General features: G+C 44.2%; 2 protein-coding genes across 10 annotated transcripts in view; one reads left to right on the top strand and one right to left on the bottom strand.

The window, feature by feature from the left end:
* Nucleotides 1–627: 627 nt before the first annotated feature.
* LOC105496849 (heterogeneous nuclear ribonucleoprotein D like) lies at nucleotides 628–6,046 on the bottom strand. Of its 8 annotated transcripts, XR_011621287.1 has the most exons (9): nucleotides 5,313–6,040; nucleotides 4,347–4,515; nucleotides 4,087–4,248; nucleotides 3,483–3,614; nucleotides 3,196–3,310; nucleotides 2,473–2,643; nucleotides 2,039–2,131; nucleotides 1,567–1,671; nucleotides 628–884 (listed from the first exon to the last, which is right to left on the bottom strand). XR_011621287.1 is itself a non-coding variant. In XM_011767465.3 (8 exons), exons 1-7 carry the CDS (start codon nucleotides 5,753–5,755, stop codon nucleotides 2,061–2,063), a joined length of 1,263 nt encoding a protein of 420 aa, XP_011765767.1. In that variant the 5' UTR covers nucleotides 5,756–6,040; the 3' UTR covers nucleotides 628–1,671; nucleotides 2,039–2,060. The 8 variants fall into 8 exon arrangements, 6 of the variants coding, with proteins under 6 accessions (XP_011765767.1, XP_011765768.1, XP_011765771.1 ...); XR_011621286.1 differs by having other exon boundaries at nucleotides 1,567–2,131; nucleotides 5,313–6,039; XM_011767465.3 differs by having other exon boundaries at nucleotides 628–1,671.
* Nucleotides 6,047–6,142: 96 nt separating this feature from the next.
* The window catches only part of LOC105496848 (enolase-phosphatase 1), a 35,891-nt gene continuing 20,357 nt past the window's right edge, over nucleotides 6,143–21,676 (top strand). The window contains exon 1 of one of the 2 annotated variants that reach the window (XM_011767462.3): nucleotides 6,143–6,978. In XM_011767462.3, the coding sequence (XP_011765764.1) occupies nucleotides 6,895–6,978 (84 nt within the window). In that variant the 5' untranslated portion in view covers nucleotides 6,143–6,894. The remainder of the gene's footprint in view (nucleotides 6,979–21,676) is intronic. The other variant, XM_011767463.2, reaches the window with a different exon arrangement.

Genomic DNA, 21,676 nt, shown 5'->3' on the forward strand with positions numbered 1-21,676 from the left:
AAACAACACAACTAAATCTTTTGCCACTATTTCAAATTTTAATCTAACTTTTGACCACACTCATACCTTTCTACCAAAATCCTTGAGTTATAACTACTTTAAATGCTCTTAAACCATAGATCCTACCAGTTTTACAGTGCTCCTGTGTGCATCTGAATTTTTATCAAGAATTAAGTGATTGTGTTATGATTACAAAGCTTTTACCAGGTGACCACTGATTAAAGCCAAAGTAATTAGCGATTCAAAAATGGCTTTCCAGAGACAGGCACAAAGTAAAAGGAGCTAACAATTTTATTACAATCCAGAAGAAACATGGTCTACTAGAAAGCTTCTACTAATCACAACACTTACGTCTTCCTCTCAGGACAGTCTTCAGATAACCAGAGAGGAAAGAACATTGTTCAAAGGTGTGGTAGAAACCTCACTTAAAAGGGAGAAGATGAAGCCTTAAGAGCATAGAATACACCTACAAATTGGGGAAGAGGGTGATGCTGGCTGGCTATTTATAAAGGACCACAGTTTCTCCGTATGAACCAATACTCTCTACAAAATCAACTGTGCCTTAATTATTGCTTATTTTAAATTACATTTTTACAGAGCTATGTAGTACCTGACGCAAAAAAGCAATCACATAAGGAAGCATTTATTTGAAGTTTAACATGAAATGATACAAATAAAATGTGTATAAACAAATCCACATTGAGTCATAACACAGATAGCAAAGGACAAAGTAAAAACAAAGAAAACTAATTGGCAGCTATATACAGTTGGACACAATCGTGTCTTGTACACTTAGAAAGTCTTTTACAAAATAATCATCTTAGATCAACAGAAGACCAATCTTCAATGTCGTCCTGCAAGATGGGTTACTTTAACATCTCCTCCTAAAAACAAAAACAAAATACCAATTAGATTTGTGCAACTCTGACAAGCTTTTAAAGGTCCACTTTCATGAACTGTTTTAAGTCCTCACTTTATTCTTTTCTTCAATAATTAAAGATCATATGCATATTTATTGGCAAAATACAGTTTGGGTAGTCAATAAACTCACCCTGGAGTTCCCAAATAATAATAAATTCAAATCTATTCAGGAAAGAATCTGGGAATACAATCTTCCCATATTCACAGGTTCAACTATGCTAGATTAAGGTCTACTAGAAGCATCTCTAGTAACCCAAGTAAAATGCTATCACAAACACCAATTTCTAATAAGCTTATTACAAGAACATAAATTGAATTGTGCATATGATCTTTAATTTATATCCCAGATTTAAAAGTTCTTGTTTTGGTTTGTAGATTTCACTATTAGCTATAAAAAGAAAAAGCAAGCATTAAATCTTAAAAGAATGAACACTTAAAATGAGGCTCCACAATTGAAATACAACACTAAACAGAAGACCAAAATGATTAAGCTGTAAAAAGGCATTTATGTATTTTAACTCCTGTAAAAAACCATTTAAGTTAAGTTTAGACACTTAATCTCCAAAAAGATTAAAAAAGAAGCCAAAGTCTGAAGTTTTCCACTTTAATCTTTACGCTGGTACATGAAGTTGGAAGAGACCATACCACAGGACAGCGTTTTCTGGTGTATGCCTTGCGCTCTGCCCGCAACGTGCGACCCCCAGAGATAGACGTGGTCAGGGTGACACACGGCCTGCAATGAAGTTCCCGCTGGCGGGTACAAACAAGGTATAATGTCAGAGTTAGAAGACAACATTCTTGTTTTCCTTAAGTTGTACCCATTTCAGTACTTTACCTGTTAATAGTTCTAAAATGTTTAATTATTCCTCTAGACCACCTGGTACACAAAAGCAAACAGAAAAACTCTTAAGTTTTTCTGCAATACTAAAGAAAGTGAGATAAGACTTTAAAAGTTAAAGATCTATAGACACTTTAGGCAAAACAGGCTCATAAAGCAATTAAAAAAAATCAACAATTTAGTAAGAACAAGCTACATAGTATTTTGTTTTTACGTTTGTCTATTGATCTTTAAATTAAATTAGACATTTCTACTGTTTTCCTGTACTCTTATACACACCTGTTTTCTCCAATGTTCTCCTTTAGTATGGCTGGTAATTGTTTTGGTGATTGCCACCCCCTCGAGATGCCTTGCCATAAGTGCTCTGTTGACCTATTTTGAAAACACAGAAATTTCATTAAGATAGTTTTCTACAAAACTGTTTCTTTACAAACACACTGAGAAATGATTAAATCTACAAATCTTTGCATGCTAAATAAAAAGTATTAAAATATTAAGATATTTTAACACCCATTATAAGCCAGTCGTAAATCATACATCCTAGTTCATTTATAACCACCAGACTATGTTAGTATAATCACCCTATGATTGTAACATGCCTCAAACACTTAACTCCAAACAGAAAGCCCGTACACACAATTTCAGAACAGGATTGTATGTTAACAATGAATTTTAATACCACTGGTTTATAAAATTAAGTTAAATATTCTTACCACTGTAGTCTGCATATCCCTGTCCATATCCATAGTTCCCATAGTTATACCCAGTATAATCATATCCGCCATAGCCACTATAGTTTTGATCACCACCATAGGCACTATTGTAATTTCCATATCCTTGATCATAATAGTTATTAAATCCTTGGTTCCAGTTTTGGCCCTGACCTGAAACAATGCACAATGATTGTTAGGAAACAACTTCTGACCCCCAATTCTAACATAAAATGATGCATTCTTGTCTCTCACTCTGCAAATCTTAAAGGGCAGAATGGACATATATAGCGCTATCTGCTTGAAAAACTATTCTTCCAGCTGTTATTAAAAAAGGGGGGCAGAAAGTCCAATTGTGCCAGTATCAAACTTCCTAAATTTAATGGAAAATCATTCAATTTTCCATTAAAGCTGAAGACAGGTATACTGTTCTGTTTAAAACAAGGACTCCTGCCCAAGAAAACCTATCACGCCATGGCGTATCATGTAATGGTACACTTTTCCTGTCAGTGATGACACTAATTGTCAAAGTGGCCATACTTTTAACAGTTTTTTGAAACCAGTGAGCTCACAACAAAAACCACCACACACAACCCCCACTAAGCTGAACATTTTCCTCCCGCTGGAATTGTTTTAAGTTTAAAGTTTTAGTTTCGTACAGGACTACTCATATTTAGCAGTATACAGCTTAAACCATGCAGTCATATTCCAAGAATTAAGTCTCACCTCGGCCACGACCCCTCGTACCACCTCGGCCACCAGCCGCAGCACCTCTTCCACCTTTTTGTTGTTGCTGTTGCTGCCTATATACCTCTTTGGGTTGTGCAACTTTGATTTCACACTATAAACAAATTAAAAAACACGAAAATAGAATTTTTACTCAAGTTCTAAAATTTAATCATTTTATTTTTCTCAAACACATTGAGAAATTTCAAAAACTAAAAGATAAAAAAAAAAAAAAAAGAAAAAAGAAATCCTTAAAATTTTCATTTAAAGTACTTAAATGGCTTTACCTTCCCAGAACCAATTTGATGGTATCTGCTTTCTAACAATTTTTTTACTGGCTCTTCATCGGTGTATGTGATAAAACAAAATCCTCTTCTCTCATTTGTTTTTGTATCCATGGGAAGTTCAATATTTTCAATCTGAAATCGAGATGCACACTCAAGGTCATCCCATAATTGTAAAATGCTACCAGAGTGTCAGAATGCCACAGGTACTTTTCAGGCTTCAACTGAAACATGTTATTCTTATCAGGTGACTTCTATACAGACATCACTGCTTTATGATCAACATCAGCCTTCAGTGATGTGTTGTATATTTGAAGCATTGAGAGAAAAGTAAAACATCCTTTAATATTATTTTGTACCCCAAAGATGCCACTAACTAACAAGTCCAAACACCGACCACATTTAAGTGCCCATGTTTTGGCTAAATTAAGATAGTTGGGTTTCCATCAGAGCAGCAATCAAATCAAGGTACAGTCCCTGGAAGCGACTTGAGCAGTCATTTAATCCTACCCTCACACGAAACATGAATCTGCCCTGTATAAATCGGACCAGGATTAAACATTTTATAAACACATCAAGCTTAACATGTGTAAACATAATCACACACCTCTCCAAAGGCTCCAAAATATTCTTTAATTTGTTCTTCAGAAGTATCCGGGCTCAATCCACCCACAAAAACCTTTTTGGGGGGTTCTTTCCCTTTTAAAGCTTTGGCCCTTTTGGGATCTATCAATTTGCCATCCAGTTTGTGTTCTTTCAGTTCCAAAACCTACAAGACAGATTTATTTAATCTGACAGCAGCATATAACCCCCAGAAAAATGTGCAAAACACTACAAAAGCAGCACAATGCAAAACACAGTTCCTACCTTATCAACACTAGCAGCATCTTTGAAAAGCACAAATCCAAATCCTCTTGATCTCCCAGTGACTGGATCTGTTTTAATTGTGCAGTCTACAACTTCCCCAAATCGAGACAAATACTCTGTCAGATCTTTTTTGCTTGTATCCCAGCTCAAGCCTCCAATAAACATTTTACTAGAAATAAAAGGTTTTTTAAAAAATTAACAGTAACTCAAATGATCCTTCAGTTCTAGAATTAAATCGTAGAATAAAAACAGGAACATTTATCCCCTAAGTGTAAGCAATTTAATCCATGTTTACATTTAATCTATGTCACACAAAAATCCCAATATCCCAACAAAGTTACTCAAACCAGCGGACAGCTCGCTCTCCGCACTACATAAAGCAAAACTCAAAGGAGACCAATAAGATATAGTAAAGGTTCCGCCCAGATTGCTTCAGCTACAAGGCCCAACTTCCTAGATGAATCCCTCACATCTTATCTTAGGTCCATCCTCGTCCTCAGCTGTCAAGCCAACGTTCCACCCAGAGAACTCATCAATCATAATACGTTTTGTGAATCTGGGTACCAGTCGCCTGCTTGTGCCCGAACTCAGAGTCCTCTAAAACTCTTCCCAGGAAAACCGCGCCGAGTGGTAACAGAGACACAATGAAGAGGCGTCGGCAGCTGCAGCGAGCGGCGCTGGGAGGCCGGCCCCTCCCCCCCGGGTCCCACGCGGCGCCTGCGCGCTCGGGACAGAGACGCCACCGCCCTCCTCCTCCAACCCCTCCGCCCTTCCCCCACTCTTCCCGGGTCTCTCCAGTCACCCCCTCGATCTCTTACTTTCCTCTTCCCTCCAAGCTAGTGGGGCCCAGAGGGCACGCGGGGAATCGACTCTGAGAAAGAATGGGGGCAGCGCGCGGCTCACGAGGGACGAAGGGCGCGTGCGGCGCGCTGGGGGAGGGGGAGCGGGGGAAGAAGCGTGCGGTACCCGTCATCCTGCTGATTCTTGCTCGCGTTTATCTTGGATCCCTCTGCGAATTCTTCTATGTTGCTGTACTCGTTCATATCCTCCATAGTGGCGGAGCTGTTGGCAGGGGGGTGCTGGCGCGCAGTCCGGGTCGCGGCAGCAGCGGCGGCGGAGCGTTGTATGGAGCTGGATTTAAAATGGCGGCGGAAGAGATCCGGGCGCCGCCTGCGCCCTCCCTTTATAGTCGCCCCGCCCGCCAATCGGGAGGGCTGCTGGGCGGTGACGTGGCGCTGGGCCCGGCGCGCCCCCTGCCGGGCGGAGCTGGGAGCGAGTGAAGGGAGGAGCGGGGCTAGCTGCCGCGGCGCCCGCGGCCGCCAATGGGAGAGGCTGCGGGAGGCTAAAGTAGCGGGAGCGGAGGGGAACAATGGCGGCGGCACATGGGAAAGCCGGGGCGGGACCTCCATCGCGGCCCTCCCGGCAAGGAGAGAGGCCACGCGTGAGGGGACGCGGGCTTGGGAGAAGAGAAGAATCAGAAGAGAAAAACGAAGGGGCGTAAAGTCCTGGGGTCAGCAGTCCCGAACAGAGCCGACGCAAGGCCACAGTCCCTCTTGCCTTGGGAGCCTTTGTCTCTGGCGTCCAGTCCAGCCCACTCCTACCAAAGAGCCGTGAACCCCGCCTTTTTCTGCCCTCGGTTCGCCAGTGCGGAGCCGCTGCGGCGGCCGCTGCTACCGACTAGCACCGCGGCCGGGCTACTCCGGAAAAAGGCGGACTGCGCCCGGCGCTGGCGACTGAGGCGGCGAGCGCGCTCGCCCGCCGCGCGCACGCGTGTTTTGTCCTCGAGCTGGCAGGAACCAGCCGAACAGGAAGCGGGCGCGCGACGGCCCCTCCGGACAGCGCAGCGCGGGCGTCTCTTCCGCTGTGGCCACGGGCGCGCGGGCCGAGGGGGCGCAGCGAGGCCTCCTGGCTGATCGGCCGAAGCCCGAGCCCCGCGCGGCCTCTCTGGCAGGCTGAGGCCGGGAGGAGGGGCGGAGGCTGGCCAGATGACTGTATCTATGCAAAGACGGAGGCGGTGGGCGGGGAGGGGGCTGGATGCAGTAGAGGGCAAGGGGCACTCACATCCCCGGCGCGCCACTCGCGGGGCTCCCTTCTGCACGTGCCCCGGGCCTCTCCCGCTCGCTCAACCTGTCTGCGGAGGGCGCGCTCTCGCGCATCCTGCTCCCGCGTTCGCTTCTTTGTTCCCGCCCACGCGAGGCCCATTTTGACGGATCGCGTTCGAGGCCCGACGGCGACCAATTGGCGCTGGGCTTTCGCACCCCGCCCCGCCGAACCCAGCACGGCCCGCCCCTTTTCCTGCCCACGTGGTCTCGGGCTCCTGCCCCGTCCTGCTCACGAGTTCAGGGGCTCCTGGGCGGCCGCCTTTTCCAGTGCCAGGTGCGCAGAGGTGTTCTCTTCCCTACGCGCGGCGGGCTGCACTTGGTCGCTGGCTCCAAGATCGCGCGGGGCCGTCGGAAGCCCAGGACGGTACCGGGGGCAGCAGCCGCAGCCGGCGCCGCCCTCCACCCTCCCCGACTGCAGGCCGAGTCCCGTAGCATCCGGTAGGGAAATGGTCGTGCTTTCGGTCCCCGCCGAAGTCACCGTGATCCTGTTAGATATCGAAGGTACCACAACCCCGATTGCTTTCGTGAAGGTGAGGGGCGGAAGGGAGCGGGGATGTTACTTCTCCTTAAAAACAGTTATTATTTTTTTCTAAGTATTGCAGGCCTTGCATTAGAGACGAGGGTTAGGAGAGGCGGTGTGGCTTTGCCTCTTCTGTGGAATGGGGAGGGAGGAGAGAAAGCCTGCGGCGGGTGGCGGGGATGCTTTTCCTCGCGGCACTAGCTTCTCCCTCCCCCGCCCTTGGCCTTGGTTGGATCCAGATGGGTGGGAAGGGATGGAAGTTGAAGCTAAAAATCGCCGAAGGGCAGGTAAGCCGGGGCGGGGTGTGACCGTGCGGGCCTCCCGACCCGGCAGGTGTGCACCCGGTCGCTTCCGCCGGTGAGCGCAGCCTTTCTGCTCCGTCGGGCCTGGTGTGGCAGCGGCAGCGATTTAATGGTCCTTGAAGCTTCTAATCTCAAAATGGAAAGACTGAAGTGTCAAGAGGAGTCTTCAGGTGGCCCTGGTGTCGGGCAATCAAGGTTCCTCTTTGCCCCTTCCCACTCTTGCTGTTAGTGGCCAAACTGCACGCTGTATTATTTTACTCTGTTAGGCTCTGTGGTCCACAGCGCTGATTTTTTTGAGCGATAGGACACGTTTAGATTCCGTTCACTTTCCTCAGAAAACCGTAGAAGCTTGAAGCTCTTATCCAGAGCGTTCCTTCTAGGATGTCATTGTGAACCAGCACTTGTCTGCACCTCAGCTTACAACTTAGCGGATTCCTTCTTTATTCTTTGTCTGTTAGAATAAGTAAATATGAAATGTTACTTTAATTTTTGAAAGAATTCCTCAGGCCTTGTCTTTTTATTTGGCTCCCTGAGGTTTAAGAATTCATTGCAGGCCGGGTGCGGTGGCTCACACCTGTAATCCCAGCACTTTGGAAGACTGAGGCGAGCGGATCACGAGGTCAGGAGATCGAGACCATCCTGGCTAACACGGTGAAACTCAGTCTCTACTAAAAATACAAAAAATTAGCCGGGCGTGGTGGTGGACGCCTGTAGTCCCAGCTACTCGGGAGGCTGAGGCAAGAGAATGGGTGAACCCGGGAGGCGGAGCTTGCAGTGAGCCGAGTTAGAGCCACTGCACTCCAGCCTGGGCGACAGAGCGAGACTACGTGTCAAAAAAAAGAAAAAAAAAAAAAAAGAATTCATTGTAGATACAAGTACTTCTTCTTAGAGGTGCTTGCATACACAATCATAGTCGAGATATACAAAGTATATTACAAAGTAGGAAAAATCCATTTTCCAAGAAACCGAGCAGCTTGGGTTTTAAATTCTATTTTAGTTTCCATTTTAAAAAAATTACCTGTGAATGAGGCTTTTTTTTTTTTTTCTTTGAGACAATCTCACTCTGTTGCCCAGGCTGGAGTGGAGTGGAGTGCAGTGGTGCAGTCACAGCTAACTGCAGCCTCGACCTCGCTGGGCTTAGGGCATCCTCCTGCCCCAGCCGCTGGAGTAGTTGGGACGGAAGGGAGAGCCACCATGCCTGGCTAATTTTGTATTTTTTGTAGAGACGGGGTTTTGCCATGTTGCCCAGGCTAGTCTGGAATTCTTGGCCTCCCAAAGTGCCAGGATTACAGGCATGAGCTAAGGCGCCTGGCCTGAATGAGTTTCTTGATGTAGGTTATAATATAAAATCCATGTATGCTTTTAGGACACCAAACATAACAACCACTTAAAATTCTTTTAGAATAATCACAGTACCTTGACATCTTAGCATAGGTTCAGAAGAAATCGAGTTTAGCATTTTCTCCACGGTTTTCATTTTTGTTTTGAGGCGGAGTCTCGCTCTGTCACCCAGACTGGAGTGCAGTGGCATGAGCTCAGCTCCCTGCAACCTCTGCCTCCCAGCTTCAAGCGATTCTTCTGTCCCAGCCTCTCCAGTAGCTGGGATTACAGACATGTGCCACCACATCCAGCTAATTTTTGTATTTTTAGTAGAAAGATGGTTTCACCAGGCTGGTCTCGAACTCCTGACCTCAAGCGATCCACCCACCTGAGTCTCCCAAAGTGCTGGGATTACAGGCATGAACCATGGCGCCCGGCCTCTTCCCCACATTTTGTTTTGTTTTTTTGTTTTGTTTTGTTTGAGACAGAGTCTTGTTCTGTCTCCCAGGCTGGAGTACAATGGTGCACCTCCGCCTCCCGGGTTCAAGCAAGTACAGTGTTGTACCTCCGCCTCCTGCCTCAAGCGATTCTGGTGCCTCAGCCTTCTGAGTAGCTGAGATTACAGATGTGCACCACCACGCCCGGCTAATTTTTGTATTTTTAGTAGAGACACAGTTTTGCTATGTTGGCCAGGCTGGTCTGACTTCAGGTGATCCGGCCTCATCGGCCTCCCAAGAGTGCTGGGATTACAGGCGGGAGCCACCGCGCCTGACCTTCTCCACGTTTTTAATCACACCAGAGACCTTTGTGGAAAATTCCAGGACAAATACTGATGATTGATTAATTTCCTTTTTTTGGATTGTGACAGAGTAACTGCTTTCTTGGTTTTCAGAGAAAAAAGGAGTCCTCATTTTTGTTATTTATAGTTAACAGCTCACTCGTTCCATTCTGACTCTCTCTTGCTTTCTACTGTCATCAGGAGACCAAAGATAAGAACAGGAGAGGTAGTGATGTGGCATTAGATCATTAGATACTACCATTATCTGAAGGTAGATTTAGGGAATAAGAAACCTCATACAAAATCAATTTTGCATCAAAACATAATACCCCTCCCCCACCCTTTCCCCCAAATGTGTCTTCTGCTAGATGACATTATGAGCCACTTCTTGGAATCTTTGTGTCTGTGGCAGACTTATTCTGAAATCCGAAAATAAAAATGTCTTAGTTGCCTGAATAAATTTTTCTGAGTTTGACGCTAGGCAATGTGCAAATTCAATGCAGGCTGCAAAAGAATGATTCAGGGATCTCATTTAAAGGATAATTTCTTATGCCCTGTCCTATAATACTATCTATTGTTAGTTATTAATATTGTTGATCTATTATAATCTAATCTATTATTATGATTTGTTAGACATGCATTTATCAAAACCATTGTTCCTAAAAGTATGTTTAAAAGAAAGGTCTATGTGGATGTTTGGTAATTATGGTAATTATGTAATAAAGGATTCCATTAAATGCACTTTTGGGAAATGCTAGTCAGAATGAATGCAAATAGATTTCTTTATTGCATGACTTCTCAGAACCTTCAGTATCATACATATATACACACATACACACTTTGTGAGATTTCAAGAGAGTGACATTTCACAAATCTACCTGAACAAAAAACTTAGTAGAGTATCTCAGTGACTAATCTTTTAAATACCTTTTAAAGAGATGCTGAGTTACATTCTTGAATCTGAGCACAGACGGAGAGGTTGAGCATGGGAGTTGAAAGATAATCTACTTGGAGCTTTAAAGTCAGAGTAGGTGTGTGAACTTGTAGCCCTTCCTCCTGTGGAATGATGGAAGGAAACACTGAGTACTGTATACATGCAGTACTCGATCCTTGACTCATTCTAAAAGACTGTGTACGCACTGTGTCTACACTTTACTTAGGATGGAACTGAGGCTCTGAAAAGTTGAAGAAGATGCCTGGGATTTGAACTCAGATTGTCTTATTCATAAAAACTCTTATTTTTTCCATTACTGCACTCAGCCTTGGAAACGGGACCCTCCTGTTTGTCCTGTCTCCTTTGCTTGGCTGCTGTGTATGTTAAATGACACAGTTAGTATGAGAGTCCTTTAATCAACGTGAAGTACTGTACTATAAAAGTATATGGTAACAAGCTGGATGCGGTGGCTCGGGCATGTAATCCCAGCACTTTGGGAGGACAAAGCAGGTGGATCTCTTGAGGTCAGGAGTTCAAGGCCAGCCTGGCCAACATAGTGAAAGCCAGTCTCTACTAAAAATACAAAAATTAGGCCAGGTGTGGTAGCTCATAATCCCAGCCCTTTGGGAGGCCGAGATGGGATGGGTGGATCACTGAGGTCAGGAGTTCAAGACCAGGCTGGTCAACATGGGGAAATCCCCGTCTCTACTAAAAATACAAAAATTAGCCAGGCATGGTGGTGAGCACCTGTAATCCCAGCTACTTGGGAAGCTGAGGCAGGAGAATCACTTGAACTCGGGAGGCAGAGGTTGCAGTGAGCCGAGATTGTGCCACTCCCTTCCAGCCTAGGCAACAGAGCAAGACTCTGTCTCAAAAAAAAAAAAAAAGAAAGAAAAAAATTAATAAATAATTCAAAAATTAGCTGGGCATGGTAGCGCGCGCCTGTAATCTCAGCTACTGGGGAGGCTGAGGTGGGAGAATTGCTTGAACCTGGGAGGCAGCAGTTGCAGTGAGCTGAGATAGTGCCACTGCACTCCAACCTGGGTGAAAGAGCGAGACTCTGTCTTAAAAAAGTATATGGTAACAAATTTTCAGTTTATACCACGTCTTTGTGTCTTGCCTGAGGATCATTGCAACTTGTAGGGAGTAGAGCTGCAGCAGAGCCCAGTTTTCCTTAGATGTTCCTGCTGCATCTAAGTCCACCACTACCATTCTTGCCCTTTACCACAGGACACATACCTCTGGTGTTTGTTCTTTTTTGTTTTTGTTTTTCTGAGACCAGGTCTGCCTCTGTCCCCCAGGCTGGAATACAGTGGCACGATCACAACTCACCGCAGCCTCGGCCTCCCAGGCTTAAACAATCCTCCTACCTCAGTCTCCTGAGTAGCTGGGACCACAAGTGTGCACCACCACGCCCAGCTAACTTATTTTTTTTTTTATAGAGATGGGGTTTCACAGTGTTGCCCAGACTAGTCTCAATCTCCTGAACTCAAACAATCTTCCCTTCACGGCCTCCCAGAGTGCTGGGATTATAGGCATGTGCCACCATGTTCAGCTAATTTTTAAAATTTTTTGCAGAGATGAGGTCTCACTGGGTTGTTCAGGCTGGTAAAGCATTTTCAGAAATAGTGAATTCATTCTTGATTATTTAACTGTGCTTATAATTTATGTCCTCTTAAATATATTCTAATAATGTATTTTAGAAGATAATAATTGGGGGGAGTGTTGCAGTTGACATCTTTCTTATGAAAACTGCTATATTAAATTATGGTCTTTCTAGGAAGGCAGCTTGAAGTCTGATAGTTATCTCCCAACTTTGGTTAAACATCCATTTGATAAGTATTATTACTTGTGTTATTGCCAGCATTGAGAAGTGTATGATGTGCACTCTGCCCACACGATGAAACAGCTAGAATAAAGCCTACAAAGGATGGCAAATTGGAAGCATTCTTCTACCTGTACTATTTATTACTGACACCAGTAACTGTAATAGGATCTCTTTCCCTATCTTCATTCAGTCTACAGATTTAGGCTTTTTCATCTGCAAGGATGGGTTACTAGGATATGTTTTGTTTATAAAGGTGGTGATGAAGGTTAAATGCAAAAGCCTTTGAAAATTATGAAGTCCTATAGAAACACTGATTATAACGCAGGAAGTATCAGACTGGAGGAAATAGAAAGTACTTATGAAGGAAGGATTGGTAAGGAAAAGAGGGAACTTACATTTCCTGAAACCCACCATGCTTCCAATTACTTCCACCATGTTTACTCCCAGTTAGTCTGCTCCTTATTGCCCTACCCAGAGATACATTAAAAATAAGATGCAGGATATTGTTGATCTCTAAGAATTTGTGGAAGCACTGGAATGGCAGATAAGTAGTTATTGATGGGTTGATAAACCACTGCCCCCTTCTCCCCAACCTTTTCTACTGCTTAGGGCAGTGTTTCCCAACTACATTCATGGTAGTATGTGAGAGGATTTTTGTTGACTCAGCTTGAAACAAGGTGAGGAGTCCTTGGAGAATCACTGTCTTGCGTATATCAAGAGGTGGATAGAGCCTTAGCCTTGGTAGTTCACACCTGTAATCCTAGGACTTTGGAAGGCCGAGGTGAGAGGATTGCTTGAGTCTAGGAGTTGAAGACCAGCCTGGGCAACGTAGCATGACCTTGTCTCTACTAAAAATAAAAAAAGTTAGCCAGGTGTAGTGGCATGTGTCTGTGATCACAGCTACTCCGGAGGCTGAGGTAGAAGGATCATTTGAGTCTGGGAGGTCAAGGCTGCAGTAAGCCATCATTGTGCCACTGCAGTCCAGCCTGGATGACAAAGCAAGACCCTGTCTCAAAAAAAAAAAAAAAAAAAAATGGTGGATAGAAAGCACCTCTAGCCTCCTCTGGAAGGAAACTGTCCCACCTAGCTGGGAGGGGCCTCACCTAGGATTCAGGAGACCTGGGCTGCCTACCACACGAGCCTTAGACAATCTGCTCACCCAGCCACCTGTTAGTTCCCTAAAGCTGGGACTGTCATGTTCATCCTACTCTCACACAGAATATATTGTAATGATTATAATCATCATCATCATCGTTGGAACTGAAAGAATCTGCATTAAGTAAATAATTCAGGCTGGGCACGGTGGCTCACCCCTGTAATCCAAACACTTTGGGAGGCAAAGGTTGGAGGATCACTTGAGGCTAGGAGTTTGAGACCAGCCTGGGCAACATAGCAAGACCATGTCTTAAAAAAAAAAAATTATAAAAATAGAAAGCACCTCTGGCTTTGATTTCTGGTTCCTTATTTTTCTAGAACCTTCAGTATTGTAGCATTAGCATAATCTTTCCAGCCTAATCAATCCTTCTTTCCTTTCCCTCACATTTAATTGAATATCTGTCATGTTCCAGGATATGGTAGGGATCCAGAGTCCTTAAGACCCAACCGTCACCCTCAGGGAACCTAGAAAGGAAGACAGTTACATAAATAGGTTACCTTTGCACAATCACAGTCCTCTGTAGTCTCCCATTGGCTGTGAGATGAGAGCTCAACAAATTGGGTTTTCCAACTTTCTATCCCTCTCTTCCTTTACACTTTACATAGCTGAACATGCACATTCCAATCATGCGCTTTCTTGCTGCCACCATTCTTCCAACTTGGAATGTCATACCTTTTCCTCCCCAAGTGTGGGGCTCATGCACTCATTAACTTAAAAAAAAATTACTTATTGTGCTAAGCTGTGGGAATATGGAAGTAAGAGCTACCTCTGCTTGTAAAGGACCTATTTAAGCACGTCCTCTGTACTCATTGCCAGTACCATGTATAGTGTTTGCTACTGGAGCCAGTAGCTGACTTGTGATGTTGCATGTGTGTCCTCTTTTCCAGGCTATATGGAACGCTCCTCAAGGGCAAGGACCAGAGCCTCACACAGTGCTTACATATCAGGCATGCCGTACATGCTGGGTGATGGTGATATGCATTCTGGAATGGGTGTGGGAGGGACTGGGATTCAGTTTCTTCCACACTCTACAATCCTTGCTATTTCAGATTTCCTCAAGGTGGTACTTTATTGTATTTGGATGATTTAACTGAAAGTGTTTCTAGAGTGGCATTGGAATTCATTGACTCAACATTTCCAAAACCTACAAGTTTTAGAGGATGAAACCAGCTGAAAATGGAAATTAAATGTCATAAAAGAGAAAATTTTATTAACAAAATTAAGATAAAAAGTGAAATATGTTATTCTATAGAAACTTGCATCTGTTAATGTAAGACTAGAGGAAAGGTTTTCCTACCCTCCCCAAATATTCTTCCTAGAAAATTAGTTCACCTTGATTATAAAATTGCAGATAAAGAAGAGTATGATATAGAGAGTGAAAGCCCTGATATGCTCCTACCACCCAGAGGTGACCATTAAGAGTTTGGTGAATATTCCTTCTTTTTTTTTCCTTAGGTACATAATAAAGTCATAGAGATCTTTGAAAGATATATAGTCAGACTGATTGAGTAAAAGGGGTTGGACATGGTGGCTCACATCTGTAATCCCAGCACTTTGAAAGGCCGAGGAAAGGAGATTACTTGAGTCCAGCAGTTCAAGACCAGCCTGGGCAACATAGGGAGACCCCATCTCTACAGAGAATAAAAAATTGGCTGGACATGGTGGTGTGCACCTATAATCCCAGCTACTCAGGAGGCTGAGGTGGGAGGATCACTTGAGCCCAGGAGGTAGACTGTGGTGAGCCATGATTGTGCTACTGCATTCCAGCCTAGGTGACAGAGCTGGAATGCAGTGGCATGATCAAAAAAATAAATAACAATTTTTAAACGGGGCACCAATTTTAAGCTATAACCCCTATATTTTAAATACATAGGCTGGATTTTATCTTGCTCATACAGACTTAAAATGATACCCTGTGTTTAGCCCTGAAAAGTGCTTGCTTCTTTGTCTGATGGGTCTTAACATTTTCTATCCTTACAGCTTACCCTGTGTTACCACTCCACTAAAGAAAAAAAAGTATTCTTTTTTACAATAAAAGGTTATTTCTATATGAAACTTTGAATTTCACATTTATCAACTCATTTTATTTTCAAAATTGGTTTTGGTGGAGGTGCAGGTCAGAAGAGGAATGGAAACCAACCCGCCCTAATCCTATTGCACCATTTTCCCATCAGCTCACTAAAGAGTTGTGTGGAAACTTGGTAGCTTTATCCTCAGAGGCCTTCCTGGCTCCTCTCTGGACCTTTCCTAGGTGACACCATTTCAGGAAAATGGGTTTCTTTTCGAAGACAGAACATGTTTAGGACAGAAGGGGGTTGTTTGCCTTCTACGTATGTGCATGAGGGGTTCATTTCTTAGCTTGATTTTCTTTCCAGTGATTCATAATGTGACCTTCTAACAAGTTCATTTTCTTAAGTCTAAAAAGTGTGGACCTGATACCCCTTTACTGAGTAAAGAGAAACTAAGGCGTGCGGTTTGGAAACTAATGGTAATTTCAGCATTGAGACCTTGGGTGGGACTTTGGAGCTCACTATCAGAACAGTGTTTGACAGTTAAGCTTGTGTATACTTGGACTCCAAGAGACTCGATAACTCCCTGGGCTGGTCTCGTATGGGTCCAAGTCGTTGTAAGTTCAGGAAGCTAATTAGATCCCTTTGATGGGGGTAAAGATGTTCATCCCCTGATCTGATAGGGGGTAGATTCCAGGGATCTGACTCTACAAACTCAAAAAGAAAGACCTGATTGATAAATCCCTTTGATGGGGGTAAAGATGTTCATCCCCTGATCTGATAGGGGGTAGATTCCAGGGATCTGACTCTACAAACTCAAAAAGAAAGACCTGATTGATAAACTGTAATCCCAGTTTGTTAATTTGTACTTAAACTTTATGTGCCTTTGAAAAATGGAGGAAGTAGGAGCTCCTATTTCATAGGGTTATTATGAAGATTAAAATGACATTATTCAGGCCATGCATTATAAGTAAGTTGAGTAAATTTTGAATGCTTCGTGGTGGCAGTGGTAAGTGATTGGATCTGAATACATTTTGAAGGTAGAACTGATGGAATTTGCTGATGGATTGGTTGGATGTGGAGTTTGAGAGAAAGAGGAGTCAAAGATGACTCTAAGGTTTTTGGCCTGAGCATCTAGAAGGATGGCTCTGTCATTTACTGTGATGTGGATATGTAGGGGGAGAAGGAGGATTAAGGGATGGAATCAAGAGTGTGGTTTCAGACATGTTTAGTTTGAGATACTTAATAGACATCCAAGTGGGGATATTGGGTAGGCATTTGGAAAAGGTCCAAGCCAAAGGTAAGAATTTGGGGATCATTAGTATAAATGGTATTTAAAGTCATGGAATTAGATAAGATCACAAAGGAGTGATTATAGGTAGAAAAGAGAAGTGCTTGTCATACTAAGTGCTCAGTAAATGTTGGCAATTACTCCCATTACTATAACTTCTTGAATTATTATTGCTGATACTTTATAGGAAATGTTACAGAACTGCTGGGTGAACCGTAATCTCTCATTTTCTTAGTATGAAACCTCTTTGGGGAATCAAAGCTATATTAGAAATTTCCATAAAGAATATGCTGTCAAGATCCAGGGAGTTAGATGATCCTAGTGAGTAGTGTTCCTTGAAGTCATTCACCCATGAGAGCTGGATGGCTTCAGGTGTTGGGGTTTGATAGGCCTGGGTTTGAGTCCTGGCTTTACTCTGCACCCGCAGTGAAACGTCTTTGAACCTCAGTTTCTTCATCTATGAAAAAGGGCTTACCTTGCAAGGATGTTAGGCAGATTCAAGGAGATGAATGTGAATGCCTTCCTTTCCCCTCCACTGTTAAGGACTAGGACTCTGGGCCAGTCAGTTTCCCTCTCTGGAACTCATTGGAGATAATGGAGATATTCTGTCTCTTTTGTGCTGCTGCTTAAAACCTTACTCCAATTACTAGCCCTTCTGTACTGATAACCATCCCTTGTTCAGTGTGATTCATTGCACTTAATTAGATAACAGCATATCTTTTGTTAATTATAATTTAATCTCCTTAATGGGATTATCTTTTGTCTTATCAGCACAACATTGATTGATTCATTTTAAATGCACATGTGAAATCTGATGTTCATTCCTAAGGTTTCAGTTTTCAACTTACATCCCTTGTGTGGGTCCAGCCCTGTTAATCCCCATGAAGATGAGGACAGTAGGATTTTAATTCCTGAGACCATGTGGCAGCCAGAACACAGAAACTTCTTGATAGCTCCTACTATGGTCTTCAGGAAGCCTATTTGAGGAGCAATTCTAATACCACAACTGCTGAAACTATCTGGCAGATAGCATGGACCACTCCAAGAAGTAGCAATTTTCATTGTTAGAAGTATTTAAACAAAGCTTGGTGTATTAGTCTGTTCTCATGCTGCTAATAAATACATACCTGAGACTGGGTAGTTGATAAAGGAAAGAGGTATAATGAACTCACAGTTCCACATGGCTGGGGAGGCCTCATGATCACGGTGGAAGACAAAGAGCAAAGGGACGTTTTACATGGTGGCAGGCAAGAGGGCATGTTCAGGGGAGCTCTCCTTTATAAAACCATCAGATTGCTGAGCGCGGTGGCTCACGCCTGTAATCCCAGCACTTTGGGAGGCCGAGGCGGGTGGATCATGAGGTCAGGAGATCAAGACCATCCTGGCTAACATGGTGAAACCCTGTCTCTACTAAAAATACAAACAATTAGCTGGATGTGGTGGCGGGCACCTGTAGTCCCAGCTACTCCGGAGGCTGAGGCAGGAGAATGGCGTGAACCCAGGAGGCGGAGGTTGCAGTGAGGCGAGATTGCGCTACTGCACTCCAGCCTGGGTAACAGAGCGAGACTCCCATCTCAAAAAATAAATAAAATAAAATAAAACCATCAGATCTTGTGACAGTTATTTACTCCCAGCACTTTGAGAGGTTGAGATGGGAGGATCACTTAAGCCCAGGAGTTCAAGACCCGCCTGGGCAATGTAGTGAGACTCTGTCTCTACAAAAAGAAGAAGAAGAAAAAAAACAGTAAATTCAAAAAACCAAAAAAACCTAATATATTACATTCTCCTAATATTATTATCACAGACATCTGACAGTAAACATCTGTGGGAAGACTGCATGGGAAGGCTAACTTTAATAGAGAAAGATGCTAGGTGGCAAGATCATCAAAGTAAGTGTATTTGAGCCAGGGAAGAAAAGTGGCTCAGCACAAATGTGGTTCTTCAGATTGATCATAGTATAGCTGATTCACTACCTGTGCTGATAAGCTCTGTTCTGTTGAAGTCACAGTCTAGTCACTCTGATTGGAATTTGGATTTTGCTAAATTCCTCAGTCATACTGCCTCAGATAACTGGCTCTTCTTGTCTGTTGCATGTAATTTCCCGTAATTTTATTCTCTGGATACAGCCTTTAATTATTTTTCTTTGTAGGGGGTGATTTTGTTTAAAACACTGTCAGCAGGCCAGCTTGGTGGTGGCTCCTGTAATCCCAGCACTTTGGGAGGCCAAAATGGGGGGATCTCAGAGGTCAGGAATTCAAGACCAGCTGGCCAACATGGAGAAACCCCGTCTCTACTAAAAATACAAAAATCAGCTGGGCGTGGTGGCGCACACCTGTAATCCCAGCTACTCAGGAGGCCAAGGCAGAATTGTTTGAACCCAGGAGGTGGAGGTTGCAGTGAGCTGAGATCGCACCACTGTATTCCACCCTGGCTGACAGAGCAAGACTGTCTCAGAAAAAAAAGAGAAAAAAGAAAAGCACTGTCGGCAATCTCTGATTTTTTTTTTTAACATTTAATTTTGCTAACTTTTTGCACTATTAAGGTTGTACATTTTTATTGTAGAAAAGAGATACGCAAAAAAGTTTCTTTTAATGTCATAACCCAGAGAGAACCTTTGTAAACATTTTTCATGTTCTCTTATATTTTGTTCAGTGTGTTAAATATCCCCCTAAATAAGATTTTGCTTTACATACTGTTTGTAACCTGTTTTATTAATTGTTTGTATGATGTGATTTATATTTAGGAACCATCAAGCCACTTAATTTTGTTTGTTGTTGTTGAGACAGAGTCCTGCTCTATCGCCCAGGCTGGTATGCAGTGGCGTGATCTTGGCTTACTGCGACCTCTGCCTCCTGGGTTCAAGCAATTCCCGTGTCTGGGATTACAGGCGCCAGCCACCACACCTGGCTAAGTTTTTGTTTTTAGTAGAGACGGGGTTTCACCATGTTGGCCAGGCTGATCTCAAACTCGTGACCTCGAGTGATCGCTGGCCTTGGCCTCCCACAGTGCTGGGATTACAGGTGGAGCCACCGAGCCCGGGCCTATGTCTCTATTAATGTTAGAGAATAAAAAGCAAAATAAATTTATGTGGGGCTGGGCATGGTGGCTCATGCCTGTAATGCCAGCACTTTGGGAGGCTGCGGTAGGATGATTGCCTGAGTCCAGGAGCTTGAGATGAGCCTGGCCAACGTGGCGAAACCCCATCTCTAGTAAAAATTTAAAAAATTAGCTGGGTGTGGTGGCTCATACCTGTAGTCCCGACTACTCAGGAGGCTGAGGTGGGAGGATCACCTGAGCCCAGGAGGCGGAAGTTGCAGTGAGCCAAGATCATGCCACTGCACTCCAAAAAAAAAAAGAAATAATAGCCCACCAATGGGGGCCGGGTGCGGTGGCTCACGCCTGTAATCCCAGCACTTTGGGAGGCGGAGGCAGACGGATCACGAGGTCAGGAGATCGAGACCATCCTGGTCAACACAGTAAAACCCCATCTCCACTAAAAATATACAAAATTAGCCGGGTGCGGTGGCAGGTGTCTGTAGTCCCAGCTACTCGGGAGGCTGAGGCAGGAGAATGGCGTGAACCCGGGAGGCAGAACTTGCAGTGAGCCGAGATCGCCCCACTGCACTCCAGTCTGGGCGACACAGCCAGACTCCGTCTCAAAAAAACAAAAAAAAAAATAGCCCACCAATATTGCCTTTGTGTTGTTTAATTTGTTTTCTAAAGAATATTAAGTTCTCAAGTACTATAAATCATTTGCGTTGTATAGTTCCCTTGGAGGGCTTTTAATATTTATTATTTTTATTATTTTTTGAGACAGTCTGCCTGTGTCACAGACTGGAGTACAGTGGTGTGATCTGGGCCCACTACAACTTCTGCTTCCGGGTTCAAGTGATTCTCCTGCCTCAGTCTCCCAAGTAGCTGGGATTACAGGCTGGTGCCACCGCGTCCAGCCTTGGAAAGCTTTTTTTTTTTTTGTGGGAGACGGAGTCTCTCTGTGTTGCCCAGACTGGAGTGCAGTGTTGCGATCTCAGCTCACTGCAAGGTCCATCTCCCGGGTTCACGCCATTCTCCTGCCTCAGCCTCCCGAGTAGCTCGGACTACAGGCGCCCGCCACCGCGCCCGCCACCACACCTGGCTAATTTGTTGTATTTTTAGTAGAGACGGGGTTTCACAGTGTTAGCCAGGATGGTCTCAATCTCGTGACCTCGTGATCCCTCCCAAAGTGTTGGGATTACAGGCGTGAGCCACCGCGCCCTGCTGGAAAGCTTTTAAAGTAGTTTGTTTATGTAGCTGTATTCTCAGCACTATTCTTTTCTTTCTTTCTTTCTTTCTTTTTTTTTTTTTTTTGAGAGGGAGTCTCACTCTGTCACCCAGGCTGCAGTGCAGTGGCACAATCTCAGCTCACTACAACCTCCGCCTCCGGGGTTCAAGCGTTTCTCTTGCCTCAGCCTCCTGAGGAGCTGTGACTATAGGCGCGCACCACCACGCCCCGACTAATTTTTGTATTTTTAGTAGAGACGGGATTTCACTATGTTGGCCTGGCCTCTCAGCACAATTTTTAGGAGGTACCTTTTATTACCTGTTTTATTCAAAGGAGATAAGTAAATATTGTAACAACAGTTTGATTTTTACTAATTCTATGACCTTTTCATTAAAACAACCACGTGACCATAAAGCATATCCGTAGGCCGGGCGCGGTGGCTCACGCCTGTAATCCCAGCACTTTGGGAGGCGGAGGCAGACGGATCACGAGGTCAGGAGATTGAGACCATCTTGGCTAACACTCTGAAACCCCGTCTCTACTAAAAATACAAAAAATTAGCCGGGCGTGGTGGTGGGCGCCTGTAGTCCCAGCTACTTGGGAGGCTGAGGCAGGAGAATGGCGTGAACCCGGGAGACGGAGCTTGCAGTGAGCCGAGATGGCGCCACTGCACTCCAGCCAGGGCTACGGAGGGAGACTCCGTCTCAAAAAAAAAAAAAAAAAAAAAAAAAAAAAAAAAAGCATATCCATATTTGAACTTTTAAACATTTACAAGGCAACTAATGTATTTTTTTTGGGGGGGGGGGGAGTGGGGACGGAGTCTTGCTCT

This window comes from Macaca nemestrina, chromosome 3, assembly GCF_043159975.1.
Source record: "Macaca nemestrina isolate mMacNem1 chromosome 3, mMacNem.hap1, whole genome shotgun sequence".
NCBI classification, from domain to species: Eukaryota; Metazoa; Chordata; class Mammalia; order Primates; family Cercopithecidae; genus Macaca; species Macaca nemestrina.